Source organism: Eptatretus burgeri, chromosome 18, assembly GCF_056783735.1.
Source record: "Eptatretus burgeri isolate ZD-2024b chromosome 18, Ebu_testis_v1, whole genome shotgun sequence".
In the NCBI taxonomy this organism is placed as follows: domain Eukaryota; kingdom Metazoa; phylum Chordata; class Myxini; order Myxiniformes; family Myxinidae; genus Eptatretus; species Eptatretus burgeri.
The window spans coordinates 24,158,501-24,175,347 of NC_140978.1; the positions used below are offsets into that span (position 1 = coordinate 24,158,501).

Below are 16,847 nucleotides of genomic sequence, written 5' to 3' on the forward strand. Positions count from 1 at the left end.
GCGGAAAGGGCAGATGAGGATCCTGGTGCAAGGGTGAGGGGTAAGGACTGAGAAGAGCTTGTCTGAAGGAGCAATGTGCCGAGAGTCGCCATGGGTTGCAGATGGAAGGACTGAGCGAAAAGCACACGTGTTAAAACTCCACAAACCAAAACGGCAAAATGACACAGCACTGTCTTCAAATACATACAGATACGGGTTATCTCACAATGTGTGTAGTGTTGTGATTAAGACAAGTGTAAGTTGTCCAGAATGGTAGAAACAGTAAGATTACAGCTGCAAAGTTTTCCAGCGTCTCACAACATAACTTTGACTTTGTTCCAAATATCAAGTTTATGGTTCCTTTCTTTTTGAAAGCAACACATGGCTATGCTGCAGATGCAGTGCCCCCTGTAGGTCAGAGCAGGAATTTGGAATTTGTTCAGGGTGCCGGCGATAGCTCACGTACTCTTCGCGAAGGACACAGTGGGATCTTTGACCTCCACCAACTAATTCCAGCAAACGGGACATCCAGTTTAATGTCCATCCGATGGACGGCACACACATTGATGAATCACCCTGCCTGAGAAACACCAGGATGACAGTTTATAGCTGAGTCGGGATTCAAACCCAGGCTAGACGGCTCAGAGGTGAGTGTGCATATCTCTCAGGTATCCCAACAGCTGTTAGATAAGGTATCCTGACAGTTCAAACTTTGACATTTTTTTCCTGGGAGGTGAATAGCAACACATCACTCAAAAGATTTTTGGTGATGTCATCATTGATGAGGAAAACTAAGATTTTCGTTTTGTTCACAGATTAAACTGCAACGGCACTCGGTAGAGCGCATACCTCCGCCAGGCTGAACAGTTTACGTTTTGTATCCCACTGATGAGCTGGATCTGCATCCGGACCTATTCGGCTTGTTCTTGTCACCTTCCCAGCTCATCCACCAAGTTTCGTCCGAATCCGTCCAAAACTTTTTGAGATATCATGCAAAATATCGTTTTTGGCCCGATCTCTCAACGGTGAAAAATCACTTTAAAATTTCTAGTATCTGGATCCGGAGCTTCACCAAAATCGAATACATTTGGTCTTTCCACACACCCAACTAGTCCACCACATTTCATCCGAATCCATGCATAACTTTTTTAAATATCCTGCTCACAGAAAGACAAATGATGGGCGAAACCATAACCTCCGATCCACCTTTGGTGACGGAGGTAAAAAGCTATTTCAAACCTTCAGATTACTGTTCTTCGCGTTTCTTTTGAACAGACAATCAACGGACTTACAATAACTGCACATTTTTCAGGCCAAAATACACTTTTTTCTCTCTTTTCTTATTGGCAATCAGGCACCACTGATGTCAAGGAAGGAAATCTGTGTTAAAAACCCTTGTTTTTATTTACCATTGGTGTGTGAAAGGTTGATAGAACCAGAACCGATGTGTACTTGAAAATGTCAAATCCATTTCTTCCCATAACACGGTATTAAGTGCTTAAAAGAGATCCTGCTCTCCCATAGGGTTATTGAATTCCGATATCCCAAAGAGAACCAAACGTACCGGAACGATTTCAAAGGCCTGCAGTGTAGAACCATTGATGGTGAGCGTCTCTCCATCTGTGGAATCGCCTGAGAACGACACGCAGATGTCACAGAACTAAGAGCTCCTCAATTGCATTTGTTCATATTAGCTGGGCAGAGATTACCACGGCAGGAAATAAAAGGTTGCTGAACATGAATACTGATCGATGCTTCCACAGTGAAAAATGGCCTGCCATGGATCTCTCGCGGAATGATGTGCTTTTATTTGAATTTGCAAAGGCATATGGCATGAGTCTTTCGCGAAGATAACAAAAAATTCCACTGAAAAATATTGTTTTCAATTCGTTTGCATGCCGAGATGTAACCTCCTTTCTTTATCCACACTTTATCATGTGGATAAAGGCCTGACATTTCAACAACGTCGTAGTCGTCATCAGGGGTACTTAAGGCTTTTAAAGGTGAAAAAGGTTGATTTTTCGAACCTATCCTAGATGGTAACGACTCGTACCAGCTTGTGTTATGTGAACAGGAATCTGTAACGTTGCAAGGGTGGTCTGTGGCAAGGCAGATGAAGCTTCTAGTCTACACCCCTTGAGGCGCAGCGCTGATGGTACCACATGTGCGAGTTCTGATGAAGACAACGACGTCGTTACAGGACCTCCTGGAGCCACTGCAGCTGCACGTCGAGCCGCCTGTCGCAATATTGGCACGTGGGAGCTCTCGAGAAACTCCAAAAGGTCTGTAACACAACACACACATTATACTCTCATGGTGTTTTGAAGCATATATCGATTTGATGGGTACATTTTGCAATCAGATATTGAATATAAAAGGGACAGGAGAGAGTGGGCCTTATATCACATGTGACGGAATCACTGATTACACCCTCCTCCCCCCCAACCCGTTTGTGCGCTTCATATACCATATGTGCCTTCACTAACTCCTATCTGTTCTCAAGCCTTTTCATCTCCTCTCCCCACTGCCCACTTTTATTTTCTCAATTTAGTCCTCCACTCCAAAACGCTAAATCCCCCTGGTGGGTACGTTATAAAAGTAGAACGGCACTCAGGAGCACATACCTTCACCAGGCTGAATATTTTACATTTCGTATCCCACATTTTTTTTTTTTGTATACACTGTCGAGGGTTGTATGAGAGCAAACACACAGAACGTACAACAAGGGGAGCAGGAGATAAGAGGGGTACGAGAGAGAAGGAAAAAAACAGTGTGGAACAGAGACATGAGGAGATATGTGGAAGGGAGAGGGATGGGGTGGGGCACACAGGGTAAAACAAGATGGACACTACAGGAACTTTCAGGAAGGAAAGCAGGGAATTTGAATGAGATGGGTTTGGGGTGGATTAATGGGGGGAGAAAAGATCGTGGTTTAGGATGGGGGATGATAAGAGATGGTGGTGAACAGCTGTTTTGAAGGCCTGGAGGGAAGAATGGGATTGAAGAGAGTGAGGGAGTTTGTTCCAAAGGTGGGGAAAAAATAGAACGAAAGAGTGAAGGTGAGCAGTGATTCTTGATTTTGGTAGTTTTACCAGAAGGGGGTTGCTGGTGGACCTTCAGCACCCTGCGGAAATATGGGGGAGGGACACATCTCAAACAGAGCAAGGGGGCCGAGGCTGGAGAGGAGACGGTAAGAGACAGAAAGACCACCGACCTTCCTGCAGTGAGAGTGAGAATCCCAAAGACTCAGCCTCATTGCGGGAGATACCAATTATCCGAAATGCCTTGGTTTCCACAGTGTGAAGCCGAGAAAGGTGAGAGGCGGGAGCACCAGCTCAGAGGGGAGAGCAGTACTCCATCAGGCTGTGGATGAAAGCTTTGTTGTGGTCAGGAGCTCAGGTGTGCCAAGGAAGGACTTTGCACGATGGAGGATGCCCAGTCGGCGACTGGCTTTAGAGGCCAGGTTGGAAATGCGGCTTTCCCAGGAAAGATCATGGCAGATAGTGAGACCCAGAAGCTTGAATGAAAGAACTTCTTCAAGAGGATCATTGAGAAAGGGGATGAGGGGTTTTCCAGAAGGTCCTTTCGGAGAGACATCGTGAGAATATGAGATTTGTCAGGGTTGAAAGACATGTTCCACATGTTGGACCGGCTTGTGATTTTATCCAGATCTACGGAGAGTGAAGAGGCTGCTGCCTGCTGATCAGAGGAATGACAGATGGTACGGCAGAGGGTGGAGTCATCAGCAAAGCGATAAAGACGATTTTTCAGAGACAGAGAGATCATTGATGAAAAGCAGGAAAAGAACAGGGCCCAGAACACTGCCTTGAGGAACTCCAGCCTGGACAAGAAGAGGGGATGAGAGAACTCCATATTTAGGGCCACACGTTGGTTGCGACAGGAGAGGAAGTCTGCGAGCCATGAGTGCAGGTGTCCTTGGATACCATAGGAATAGAGTTTGGTGAGCAGGGCAGGGTGCCAGACCATATTGAAAGCACGCGATATGTCTATGGATATGACTGATTTCCTGTCTGGCATTGAGGACCTCCATCCATTGTTGCGAGAGCAGAAGCAGCATATCCAGGGTAGAATGACCTGGTCTGAATCCAAATTGATGATCAGAAATCAAGCCATTGGAGAAGAGGAAAAATTTAATGTCTGAAACAATGATGGATTCCACAACCTTGCTGATGATTGGGAGAAGGCTAATTGGTCTGTCATTGTCAGGCTGTTTTGTACTTTTTGTTATGTAGAGCGGTAATGTTTGCTGATTTCCAAGCAGATGGCAGATGACCTTGAGCAAATGAGAGGGTGAATAGAACAGAGAGAGGGTGAGCAAGAGCAGCAGAGCAGTTTTTTTTTAGGACACGTGGATTGATGCCGTCTGGACCAGTTGTAGAATCTGAGTCGAGGTTTGACAGCAAGCTGTCCACCTTGTCAGGAGAAAAGGACACAGAGTCCAGGGACAGTTGGGTGCTACTGGGTAAGGTGGGTACAGAAAGCGATGGGTTTCAGACACAAGATTTTGATGCAAACACCGAATTTAGGCATTCAGCCTTTTCACGAGCGGTCTCAGCAGTGTGGCCATTTGAGGTAAGGGAGGGGATGGAGGGGGAGCATACACCAGAAACAGACTTAACTGGATGCCACCAGGATTTGGAGGAGGGAGACAGATTTGAGAGTGCTGACTTGAAATTAGAAAGATGTTGTTTTCTGGCTCTCCTGAGGGTAGACACACACTTGTTCTCATCGTCTCCTCTCCAACATTGGAGTTAATAAGATACGCCATATCTGCATCTGAACCTTAATCAAAATTTAATTAGCTTGTTTTCACTTAACCAACTCATCCACCAAGTTGTGTCATAACTTGTCCACAATTTTTTTGAAATATCATGCTGTTTATTGTTTTTTGGCCCCATCTCTCAATGGTGAAGAATCATTTCAGAAATTGAAAAATTTTCGGATTCAGATCTGGATTCGGATCTTCACCAAACTCAAATCAATTTGTCTTTGTCAAATGCCCAACCTGTATACAGTACCAAGTTTCATCCAAATCCATCCACAACGTTTTAAAAAATCATACTCACAGACAGACAAACAGAAAAACAGACAGGGGTGAAAACATAACCTTATATAACACGATAACTTAAATGAACATATTATGCATCCATCTACATGTTTATGTCTGTTTTAAATCGTTGTTGTTTTTGAGTACAATGAAAGCTGAAATCATTCTGCAGATCTCTTCCACCACAAGGTGGTTGGTGGCCTCGTGGTCTTCTACCTGCTCCCACATATCTGATTTATCTTCTCCTTCTCTCTTGGCAATTCGTCCTTTACCCAGCAGCACCTCCTGGTTGCACACACTCCTCCAGCAGACTATACTTTGTTCCACTTCTCAAATCCAAGTTAACTGCTCCCTTACACTCTTTGTCCCAATCTTCTCTCGACTGTGGAACTGCCTTTCAGAGTCTGTCCAGTCATGTTCTTCTCTTCAATCCTTTTAAGACGGTGATCCACCACAATCTCATACCATCATCAATTCACACTCATGACCTGTACTACTCCAGCTGACTTCACCCCTCCTTCAACCCATACATGTAAGCTGAACTATTTCTGTGCACTTACTGTATCCTGTTTGTTTGAGCCCAACCAAGCTATTTGACCATTATAATAATGAATAAATAACATGAGTTCACTTACAAGGAACTTCAATACAGAAGACCAACAGCCCATCAAAGCCTGTGCTATGGTTGCCAACATGTGGTTGCTTGTCCATCAGCTGGGTTAAAACCGCTGACCAAGACTCAGAGCAGATGCTCTAACCATTAAGCCACCGAGTCTGGTTAAACCAAGCTGTTAGTTTGTTGTCCACCTGTTTTCTTCTTCCCTGATATTACTGTAATGATCTCTCATCCTCTGTCATCAGCTCTTCCCTGAGGCTCAAACTTAGTATTGAAAAAGAGGAACTTGAAGACAGCAAGCAGGTTCACATACCGGGGAAGGCAAGCTGCTGGTGGTTGGTCACCTGGCGCTTTAACGACCACCATTTGCTATGAAGCCACTGCGGGGAACGAACACTGGACCACCCTGCTGCCAGCTTCTCCCAGCTGATCTGCGACTCTTCGCTGGGCTGCAGCTCGGCTATCCTGATTGAGCAGATTAACCATTATGGCCATGGTGATGACCACCAAAATAATGGAAACCAAAATCACACACGTAACAAAAGCAATTAATGAAGTCAATGATCATTGTTTTGAGAAGCAAGCACTGGTAGTGTAGTAGATAGTAGAAAAATCGTACAAATTATGATACAAGCATCAAATTTGGAATTTCTGTTCTGCAGGACTTTCTGATCAAATCTGCCCGATTGGCCATTTGAAAATCCAAATTTTGAAAAATTAGAAGAAAAAAAAAAACTTCAGAAGAATTTGAAGTCACAGCTGGCTGAAATTCTTGAAGCGCAAGTGAACATTCCAGACAGAGAACCAAGGGGAGATGCAGTCATCATGTATCAGTCAGTCAACCAAGGGGAGATGGGTAGGATAAGGTGAGTGAGATGAAGACAGGTGAACACAGAATCAAGACATTCGAAACACACTCAATATTAAAGGATGCTCAGGTCACCATGATGCTGAAAGCAAGTACAATATTTGTGCTAAATTTGTATTGTCAAAGGTTTCAATAAAAAAAACAAGTTTAATTTTATGGAGCCCACCTCAAAATGAGGTTGACATCATCATCTTTACTCCATTCCCGCCCTCCACTTTGCTTCCAGTTGAGGTAATTGAGCCATTTGGAGCGACACTGCTTCTCTGATCGCGTTCTCACTTGCTCAGCCACCTCGGCCCAGCACACACCCTGAGTGACAGTCGTGCCTGGAGGTGTACCGGTCATCTCATGAACCACACTTGCCAGGCGCCGTTCTTCCTCCACCGCCCACTTGCCTGTTGGACACAAACCCGGCAGCACACAGCTTAATGCAAGCCTGTTTATACAGATCCCAAGCTGCAGTTATGAGTTGAAATAATATGAACCCTAGCTGCTGCTGTGAAATGTCTCAACGAAAAGAGAAGGATGGGGATAGAAGTGATGGAGCATTGTGACACAGAAAGATCAGAACATGGCCAGAAAAGGTGAGGGTCTGGCCAGAAAGGATGGATTACGCCTGGAAGGAATGGGAGAGTGGTCCATAAGGAGAAGGTGGGCTTTGAGGGGAAAAGGAGTGGCAGGGGCCATTGCTGGGAAGGAAGGAGTCGCAAAAAGTGGAGAGAAAAAGGCGAGACCTGTGTTACACGTGTCCTTCATGAGTCGACAGCGATCCTTTACCGACGATGCACTGCGACCAAGGGCTGCCCCGATTGCTGCCCAATCATTTCCATGTTTCATACGCAACCTGCGCCGACACAAAGATAGTACTACCCTGATATTGTGCTTAAAATAAACAAATGTGAAGTCTGACATGTAGATTGATAAAGTAGTCACTCACTCTTTGAGTTGCTTGATCTCCAATGAGGAATATCTGTTTGTTGTTTTCAGAAAAAAAAAAAACAAGTGGAACAAATCATCATACGACTTGAAATCATACGCAGCAAATAGAAAATTATTTGACAATTAAAGCATTTTGCATGCAACAGCAAGGGCAGCATTACCCAAGGATCTCCACCTAATATGTGGTGAGCATTTGGACAGAGAACCTCCTCAAGCAGAAGTGTATGAGGATGCCTTCATTTGTTTGTTTTTACGATGGGGGTGCCGTAATTTTCAACAAATGTGGATGTCATAATGTGCAACGTAATTTTAATACACTGGGCATAAACGATTGACTTGTAAAGATTTAAATGCCATGACAAGCATACAAATTGGTTTGTGAAAGATGGCCCAAAATCGTTCCCAGCCAACAAAACGTTTTTTATCTCCACGCTTTTTGAAAATAATGGGGGGATATTGTAATTGGCTCCGCCCTTCTGTCTGTCTGTCCGTCCGTCTGTCAGTCTGTCACACTCTCTCCTAAACGGTTGTGCAGAAATTCACCAAATTTGGTAGTTATGATCACCACATGGCAAGAAGGTGCGAGAGCAGTGTCATTTTTGCCCCCCCCCCTGGAGCGGGATCAAAAGGTCAAATACTGAAAAATGCAATGACGGGCACATTTTTAAACATTTTTCGATGAAACTTTGCATATGCAATCAACATTGGGGGACGTGTGACATACGTAACGATCTTTGGATTTGACCCACGGGTTCATGCCTCAAGGGGTGGGAACTTACGGTCACAGGGGTCAAAATTAAAAAAAATGTTTCACTCAAAATTTGATATTGAGTCATTCCTGGTGGAACTTTTTGCCATTAATCAAGTTTGCTTTTGGTGGGAAGCGTGGGGATTGACTTCACTCGAGTTATAACTTCAGTAACTCACTTTTCTGCATATTACTTGACTCTATAATCAGGGAATGTGATGGGAATGGGACGGGTTGGCAAAACTTGGAAGTTTCCAAAAACATACTTGTGCAATAATTAAATAACACAAGGTAAGGTGAAACCAAATGATGTGGTATTGACTTACTTTCCCACGTGGTTGCGGTTGTCGTACAAGCGGAGAACACGGCGGTACACGGCGAAGAGTGGTCGGTTGAGCCCACGTGCAATGCTGCGATAAAAATCTTTACGCTCATCCTTAGGCGTCTCAAAGATCACTTCAGTTGCGTCTCGGATATTATTGCTCTGCGCATCACGGATTGAAGGAAACACAAGGTGATTTGCTCAAAGTACTCTCTGCAATCCTGGTTAAAATCAGAAGATAATATAATGAGTTCCCTTGGGAACTACAATGCAAGAGGAAGGCACGAGTCCCATCAAATCCTGCACTATGGTTGTTTGTCCATGCTCTGTCATTTTTAAATGCTAAATGTCAAGCAAGGAAGCAGCATGTACCATTTTTTAAATCTTTGATATAACTCGGCCGGGGTATGAACCACCAACCTCCCAGACTCAGAGCGTACGTCTAACCATTACACCGCTGAGTCTGATATGAGATAATCGTAATCTGTACAACAAGCACTAATATTTTGATGTTTTTCAAGCGAAAAGACCAAATACACTGAACAACAAAAAATTTTTACTGGAGATGTGTAAAGTGATTTAGACTAATTTGGGTACGCTGATTTCAAAAATCATAACCGTTTTGCTGTATCACGTCAGGATTTTCAGTAACAGAAATATTCCCATTGCCTAGAAGTCAGGATTTCAATGAAATTTACAAAAATTCATTTATTCATTTATTTCATCATGAATGCTTCAAAATTATAGAAATTACAGAAAAACTCCACTAGAATGTAATTAAAAATGCTTTAGGCATTTGGCTTTGCGTTTGTGCTGCTCTGTGTCAGTTTCACGATGCAGGAACCAGCAGAAATCGCCCATCATGTTCGGGTTGTGCCGCCCTTGGTAACGCGTCTCCATGAGTGAAATCTCTTGGTGGAATCGCTCGCCGTGCTCGTCCGAGACTGCTCCCAAGTTGTCAGGGAAGAAGTTCAGGTGCTGGTGTAGGAAATGGATTTTCAGGGACATCCTGGAGCCAAGTTTCCTGAAGGACTCCAGCAGCTGCTGCACTATTTCTTCATAGTTGTCCGCGCGCTCGTTCCCCAAGAAGTTGTCCGTCACAGCTTTGAAGCTCCTCCACGCTGCCAGCTCTTTGGGGTTTAGAGTTGTCGGAAAAGTTTCGTCCTTCATAATCTGTCGGATTTGCGGTCCAACAAAGACACCAGCCTTGATCTTGGCCTCCGACAAGGTGTTGCCAAACTTTTCCTTGAGGTATAAAAACCCACGCCCATTCAGATCCATTGCCCGTCCAAAACTTTTCATCAAGCCGAGCTTTATGTGGAGTGGTGGAAGGAAAACCTTGGCTGGGTCGACAAGGGCGACATGCTTCACGTTGTGTCGACCAGGTACATGCTCTTTTCGCTCTTCCCAATCTTTCTTCGTCCAGTGATTCTTGTCGTCTCTGCTATCCCAGAGACAAAGGAAGCACATGTATTTCGTGTAGCCTGACTGCACCCCTAACAACAGCGCCACCACTTTCAAGTCTCCGCAGATGTGCCAGTTGAAGTCATTGTACTTGATGGAATCAAGCAGCTGCCGCATAGTCTCATAGGTCTCTGTCATGCCGAACGCGTGAGCCAGTGGGACTGATGGTTTCTCGTTGCCATTGTGGAGCAAAACAGCCTTCAAGCTGTTCTTCCCCGAGTCGATGAAGAGAGGCGCCAGTCTGCAGGATCGTGATCACACCCAAGTTCTTTCAACAGACCGTTGATGTCACTGCAGAATGTCATCGTGTCTTCCATCTCAAAGAACTCAGCCATGTCTCTGTGACGTGCTCTGAACAAGGATATCTTGGTGTTAGGTTCAAGTAGATTCCACTGCTGCAGCCTTGATCCAAGCAGCTCTGCCTTCGCCTTTGACAGCGAGAGATCTCTTACAAGATCATTTAAGTCTCCCTGGTTCAGAAGGTGTGATTCTTGAGTGTCGGGTTCAAAAGGTTCATCATCACCATCCTCTTCACCACTGCTTACAGCTATGTTCTGATCAGCTGGAGGTGTTGGAACGGGGTTCTCGTCATCATGAGGCACAGGTTTACCAGCAGAGACGCAGTCAGCGTACTTGATGTGACCTTTAGTCTTCTTGTTGAAGCCGGCGATGCTTGTGCAGCAGAAATAACAATCATCATGATGATTCTGCGGCTTACGCCATATCATGGGCACCGCAAATGGCATGCTCGCGCGCTTGCCCACCAACCACTGAGTCAAGGTTGTGTGACAGCTTGTGCAGCAGATGTGTGGTGCCCAGCTCTGTTTTTGGTCCCCCACCTGACACCCGAAGTAGTGAAAGTAGGCGGCCTTCATTTTCACTGCTGTAGATATACTTCGCTGTTGATCTTTTTTGGTATACCGACCACAGACATAACAGAAGTTGTCAGGATGATTGGTACAGGAATGCCTACTCATCTTTATCTGAAAGAAAGAAATATAACACAAGTTAACAACAATTGTACGAAATAGACATGTTAAAGACATATGTAAATTTCATTGAAATCCTGACTTCTAGGCAATGGGAATATTTCTGTTCCTGAAAATCCTGACGTGATACAGCAAAACGGTTATGATTTTTGAAATCAGCGTACCCAAATTAGTCTTAATCACCTTACACATCTCCAGTAAAAAAAAATTTTTTGAAATTTGTTGTTCAGTGATATCAGAAAATAAAACAACAGAGGTAAGAGCAGCTAATAAATAACCAGAAAAATTAATTGGTGACATCACAATATCGTCCCCGAGATTTCATCAGCACCTCTTTCCTGAGTCCAGGCACTATTGCCATAGACTCAAAGAGGTTGTTGTATTCTGACCTGACAAGGAAATACTAAAATAACAACAAGTGCCAATACCTGATCAGTATGGTTCAAGTGATGTAACAAAATGATAGAGGAAGGCAAACCATGTGCCGAGTGACGAATGTAGGCTCACCTTGAGAAAATTGTCTATATTTGCTTTCAATATCTCTGTTTCTTCCTTTGACCACATTCCTTGTTTCCATTTATGGCCTGTCCAAGAGAATGCCAAGTTGATTTGTGCATTTCAAAGCAGGAATTACATTTGATATTTGATTACAAAGAGTATCTTGGTTAATGAAGCACGACTCATGTCGGCCTAAAGTTAGGTTCACAAAAATGATTCCTTAACATTTATGTTTACACTTCACTAGAGTAACAAAAAAGCCAATTACAAGTAAAACTAGAAGGCATCTGAAAATGCAAAGCCCGTCCGAGTCCACCTTGTACTCAAACTAAACTTGAAGAAAAAGACTGTACATTTTATTCATTTGTGTTCTCCATATTCTCAAAATAAAAGTTTGTTGAAGATTTCATGACAAAAGCTCAATTAGTAAAAAGGTTATGGCCTGGACAGAAACACTGCAGCTCAATGGTAAATAAATAAAGAGGCACGGAAGCGATTTTTTTAAACAAGCTCAAATGAGCTAAGATCCTCGTCCTCTTAAAGATGACATCATAAAAACGAATATGACGTCATTGTGATGTTATCAGGTTTGCGATAAATTGTCTGTGCTAATGTCCGGCTTGATTCCCGCAAACAAAATTCAAACAGGTTTCGGAGATAATTTTTTAGGCAATTTCCATTAGCGGCGATATTATGACGTCAACCTTTTTTCTGGGAAGAATTTCCAAAATCGGAGATGGTTGCTGCCTGCGCGTGGGCTTTCTGCATATACACGGCAAGTTTCACGAAGATCCGATGAAAACTCTGGGTTGTGAAACAAAAAATGTCAAAAAATAGGAATGACGTCATAAAAAAATTATATGACGTCATCGTGATGTATCATATGTGCGGTAATTCATCTCTGCTCATGCCCTGTTTGATTCCCGCAAACAGAATTCAAAAAGCTTGCCTAGTTTCGGAGATAATTTGTTAGGCGATTTCCATTAGCGGAGATATTTTGACGTCATAACTTTTTTTTCTAGGAGGAATTTTCAAAATCGGAGATGGTTACTGTCTGTGGAGGGTATTTTTACATATATATGCCAAGTTTCAGGAAGTTTCGATGAAAACTGTAGGATGTGAAACAAAAAAGTCCACAAGAAGACGATGAAGAACAACGTGGGTAAGACTTAGAGATCCTCCACGAGGATCTAAAAACGGGGCGTCTCACGCTTGACGCACTGTGAACGGGCTAGTAAGGGATATTTATAGTCATTGTAACTTTGCTCTTTCACATTTTGACCTAATTATTAATTATTTTTTCCATATTCTCATAATAAAGGTTTGTTGACAATTTGATGACAAAAACTCAAATGGTATAAAAGTTATGGCCTGGACACACACACACACACACACACACACACACACACACACACACACACACACACACACACACACACACACACACACACACACACACACACACACACACACACACACACACACTGGTTGCAAAACCCCATCTCCCACTGCGTTGTGGGGTTGGACTAACTAAATCAGATGTGTTTAGCACATATCCTCTGGCTAGATCCAATATATATATATATATATATATATATATATATATATATATATATATATATATATATATATATATATATATATATATATATATATACATTATGTTACACAGGTGTCGAGGCTCATGAAAGAGCAGAGCAACAGGGTGCAAAGGGTTAACAGATGAAGGCGAAACAGGAAATACAACATATAGATGCACCACAACATGAGGAGAGGAGCTCAGATGAAAGGAGGACATGGTCTCAGGAGGTGTAGTAAAGCTCAGACAGAGAAATGGGAAGGACCAAGAGGTTGCAGTGAGTAATAGAGTTGTTGTACTGGCGCAAAAGACTTGAGAACACTTGCTTGGGAAGACGTATCAGAGAAGAGTGGGGATGAATGAATGTGATGAGCATTAACCTGAGATACGGTGAGAGTAAAAAGGTAAAGATTTCTTGTATAACGTGTGTGGTCTGGAGGAGAAAGGGTTGGGCAGAGAGGTGAGATGGCAGGTGAAGCAAGACCAGAAGAGGGACAGCAAAAAAAAAAAAATAGGCCACCAACCTGCCTTTGTTGAGCAAGAAGCAGATCCTGAGACTCAGCATCCTGTCTTGAGAAGCTTTGGAATGCATGGCCTCAAGGAAGGCAATATGGGAAGCAGCAGGACCAGTTCAATGTGGAGACTGGGGGAGCCATATTATGACAGTGGATAAATTCCTTGTACATCATTATAAGCTGAAGACAGTGAAGGAAGTACCGTACTTGGCTTTGCTGATAGTTCTGACGCAGTAATTGGCTTTGGAAGCTATCTTCGAGATATTAATTGCTCACGTCAGGTTGTGGCCCAGAAGCTCTTGTGCCAAAAAGGCTTTCACAGAGGTAAGCGACAGAAATAAATTTTAGAGATAGTTCCAAAAGACATTTTAGGTATACGAGTGGCTTATTTTCTGAACATCCGAAGACAGGGACGCTGCCACAATTTGTCCGTCAGAGGATGAGGAACTATCCTGCACAGAGTGAAGTAATTAAAAAAACCATATAATTAATTTTCGAGCAATGAAGAGAGGGCAGTGATGTCAAGCAAGAACAGGATTGGTCCTAGAACTACTTTGAAGGATACACTGGCCTCGAGACATAAAGTCTAGGAGAGAATGCCATCAAAGGCAATCCAATGAATGTGAGCACACACAGAATCTACCAGCCAATCCAGGAAGTGAGGCAGAGAGGGAGGTTGCTAAATCAACTCGTAGTTTGTAAAGCAGGGTAAGGCAGCAGACAAAATGAAATGCGTACAAGATGTCCAGCAATATGGCTCTGTCCCCTTGTTTGAGACTGTGGACATCCAGCCATTGTTTCCATAGAAGCAGCAGCATGTCCAGAGTGGAATGACTTGGGTGGAAGCCAAACTGATGACCAGAGAGTTAGAGAAGAGAAGAGTCTTGAGGGCTACTATAATGATTCTTTGTCTCTCTATCGTGTGCAGTATAACGCTGTCGGGTTGCTTCATTGGCTGGCGGCACGACAGTATAATGCTGATGCAATGCCCCCTGCTGGTTCGGGCAGGAATTTGGGATTAGTTTAGGGTGCCTCGAATGCTCACCTACTTTTTGTGAAGGGCACCGTGGGATCTTTAACATCTGCCGACTAATATCGGCAGACGGGATGCCATTTTAACGCCCATCCGAGGGATGACGGTTTATCGCTGGGTCAAGATTCAAACCCAGGCTGTCAGACCACGATGATAATTGATTTGATTACTATGCTGAACATATGGAGAAGGCTGACTGGTCTATTGTTGTAAGGGTCATTTTTGGAACCCTTCTTATGAAATGAGGTTCATTGGCAACGTACCAACATATGGGCGGACAGCCCTCAGAGAATTACCTTGAAAAGACAGAGGAACAGGAGAAGACAGAGTGGATGAACTAGTGTTGAATATTAAAATGCGGACTACATAAAATCCAGAATGCACTGAAGGAGTCAAGTGTGGCTCGGAATTTGTCAATGTGTCAGAGAAATTTACATGCTGGAGGAATTTTAGGGCAGATAAGATGGGTTGGCCTTTTCTGCAAACGCAGGGTCAAAGCAATCAGCCTCAGCATGAGCAGTGTTTATCCACACTCTGCCCTTCACATATGAAGAAACAAATGAGACCAACACCAAGCCAGCTGGCAGTGTGGCAATTGAAGTTCCGACAGATTAGGAAAAGAGAGTTCGGGTCGAATGATTGTATGAAGTCGAAGTTGGTTGACGACACATAATACACAGTCATCAGATTTGGGACGGTGGTAGACCTCGTAAATTAACAAGATATTGGTGTGGGGGAAGGACACAGATGATAGTCCTTCGGGGTTGTACGAGGGGATGGGGCGGGGACATGGGGACAGAGCAGGTTTGGGGATATGGAAAATGGAGCTGTTGATGTAGATTGTAATAACATCCTCACCAGCAAGAGAATTTCATTTGTCAAAGCGTTAACTTTTTTTGGAGACACGATCGAGGCTCATGGAAGAGATTGAGCAGGATGAAAGGGAACAATATGGAAGGAGCGAAAAACTAACGGTAGAGTAGAAGTAAGAGTGAGATCAAGGGGGAGGGAGGAGAAGGACACATGGGGTGAACAAACCAACACACAAGCTGAAATACAGCAAGAAGAGGAAGGGGAAAGTGACGATGCAATAGAAAAGGAATAAACCAACTGAAAACTAACAAACGTAAAGAGATGAGGGAGAGGTGGAAAAATCACAATAATCTAGAAAAAGGGATTGCTTTGGAATGGGGTCATTTGGGAGAGAAGAGATCATGAGTTTGGATGGGGATGATCTGAGGGGAGTGGTGAACATCTGTGTTGAAGCCCTGGAGGGAGAAATTTGGACTGAACACACTGGGGAAGTTGGTTTCACAGGTGAGAGGAAAGGAAAAAAATTAATGGCGTTCGGCAGTGAGCTTGGATTTTGGTCGTTTAACGAGAAGAGGGTTACTGGCAGACTGTGTGTGCCCTGCAGGAACCTGTGAGGGCGTGAGTCAAAAGAGGGCAGAAGTTGCAAGATCAAAAAGGAAGCAGAAGAGTACAGAGATGCCACCAACCTGCCTGAGATGCCACCAACCTGCCTGAGATGCCACCAACCTGCCTGAGATACCGCCAACCTGCCTGAGATGCCGCCAACCTGCCTGAGATGCCGCCAACCTGCCTGAGATGCCACCAACTTGTCTGAGATGCCACCAACCTGCCTGAGATGCCACCAACCTGCCTGAGATACCGCCAACCTGCCTGAGATACCGCCAACCTGCCTGAGATACCGCCAACCTGCCTGAGATGCCACCAACTTGTCTGAGATGCCACCAACCTGCCTGAGATGCCACCAACCTGCCTGAGATGCCACCAACCTGCCTGAGATGCCACCAACCTGCCTGAGATACTGCCAACCTGCCTGAGATGCCACCAACTTGTCTGAGATGCCACCAACCTGCCTGAGATGCCACCAACTTGTCTGCAATGTGAAAGTAACAAGCCAAGACAGTTTAGTCGACGAAGATCCCAAGAATTTTTGAGGGCCTTTCTTTCCATGGCGTCAAGCTGAGCAAAGTGTGAGGCAGGGGAGCCAGGCAAGAGGCGAGAACAATACTCCATAAAGCTGCGAATGAAGGACTCGTTAGTTGTCAAAAATTCAAAATGGCTCAGGAAAGACCTTGCACGACGGAGGATGCCAAGTCGGTGGCTGGCTTTGGAGGCCATCTTGGAAATATGGTTTGTCCAAGAAAGATCATGGCTGACGGTGAGGCCCAAAAGTTTGAGTGACTTAACCTCTTGAAGTGG

At 44.1% G+C, this 16,847-nt stretch overlaps 1 protein-coding gene across 1 annotated transcript in view; it reads right to left on the reverse strand.

Annotated features, from left to right (window-relative positions):
- Nucleotides 1–16,847, reverse strand: part of LOC147008745 (uncharacterized) — a 37,070-nt gene that overhangs the window by 5,554 nt on the left and 14,669 nt on the right. Inside the window, exons 6-14 of the mRNA XM_085864480.1 lie at nt 11,501–11,577; nt 8,545–8,702; nt 7,469–7,501; nt 7,266–7,375; nt 6,698–6,926; nt 5,977–6,128; nt 2,033–2,263; nt 1,544–1,611; nt 3–110 (exon numbers count right to left, since the gene is read on the reverse strand). Of these exons, the coding sequence (XP_085720606.1) occupies nt 3–110; nt 1,544–1,611; nt 2,033–2,263; nt 5,977–6,128; nt 6,698–6,926; nt 7,266–7,375; nt 7,469–7,501; nt 8,545–8,702; nt 11,501–11,577 (1,166 nt within the window). The remainder of the gene's footprint in view (nt 1–2; nt 111–1,543; nt 1,612–2,032; nt 2,264–5,976; nt 6,129–6,697; nt 6,927–7,265; nt 7,376–7,468; nt 7,502–8,544; nt 8,703–11,500; nt 11,578–16,847) is intronic.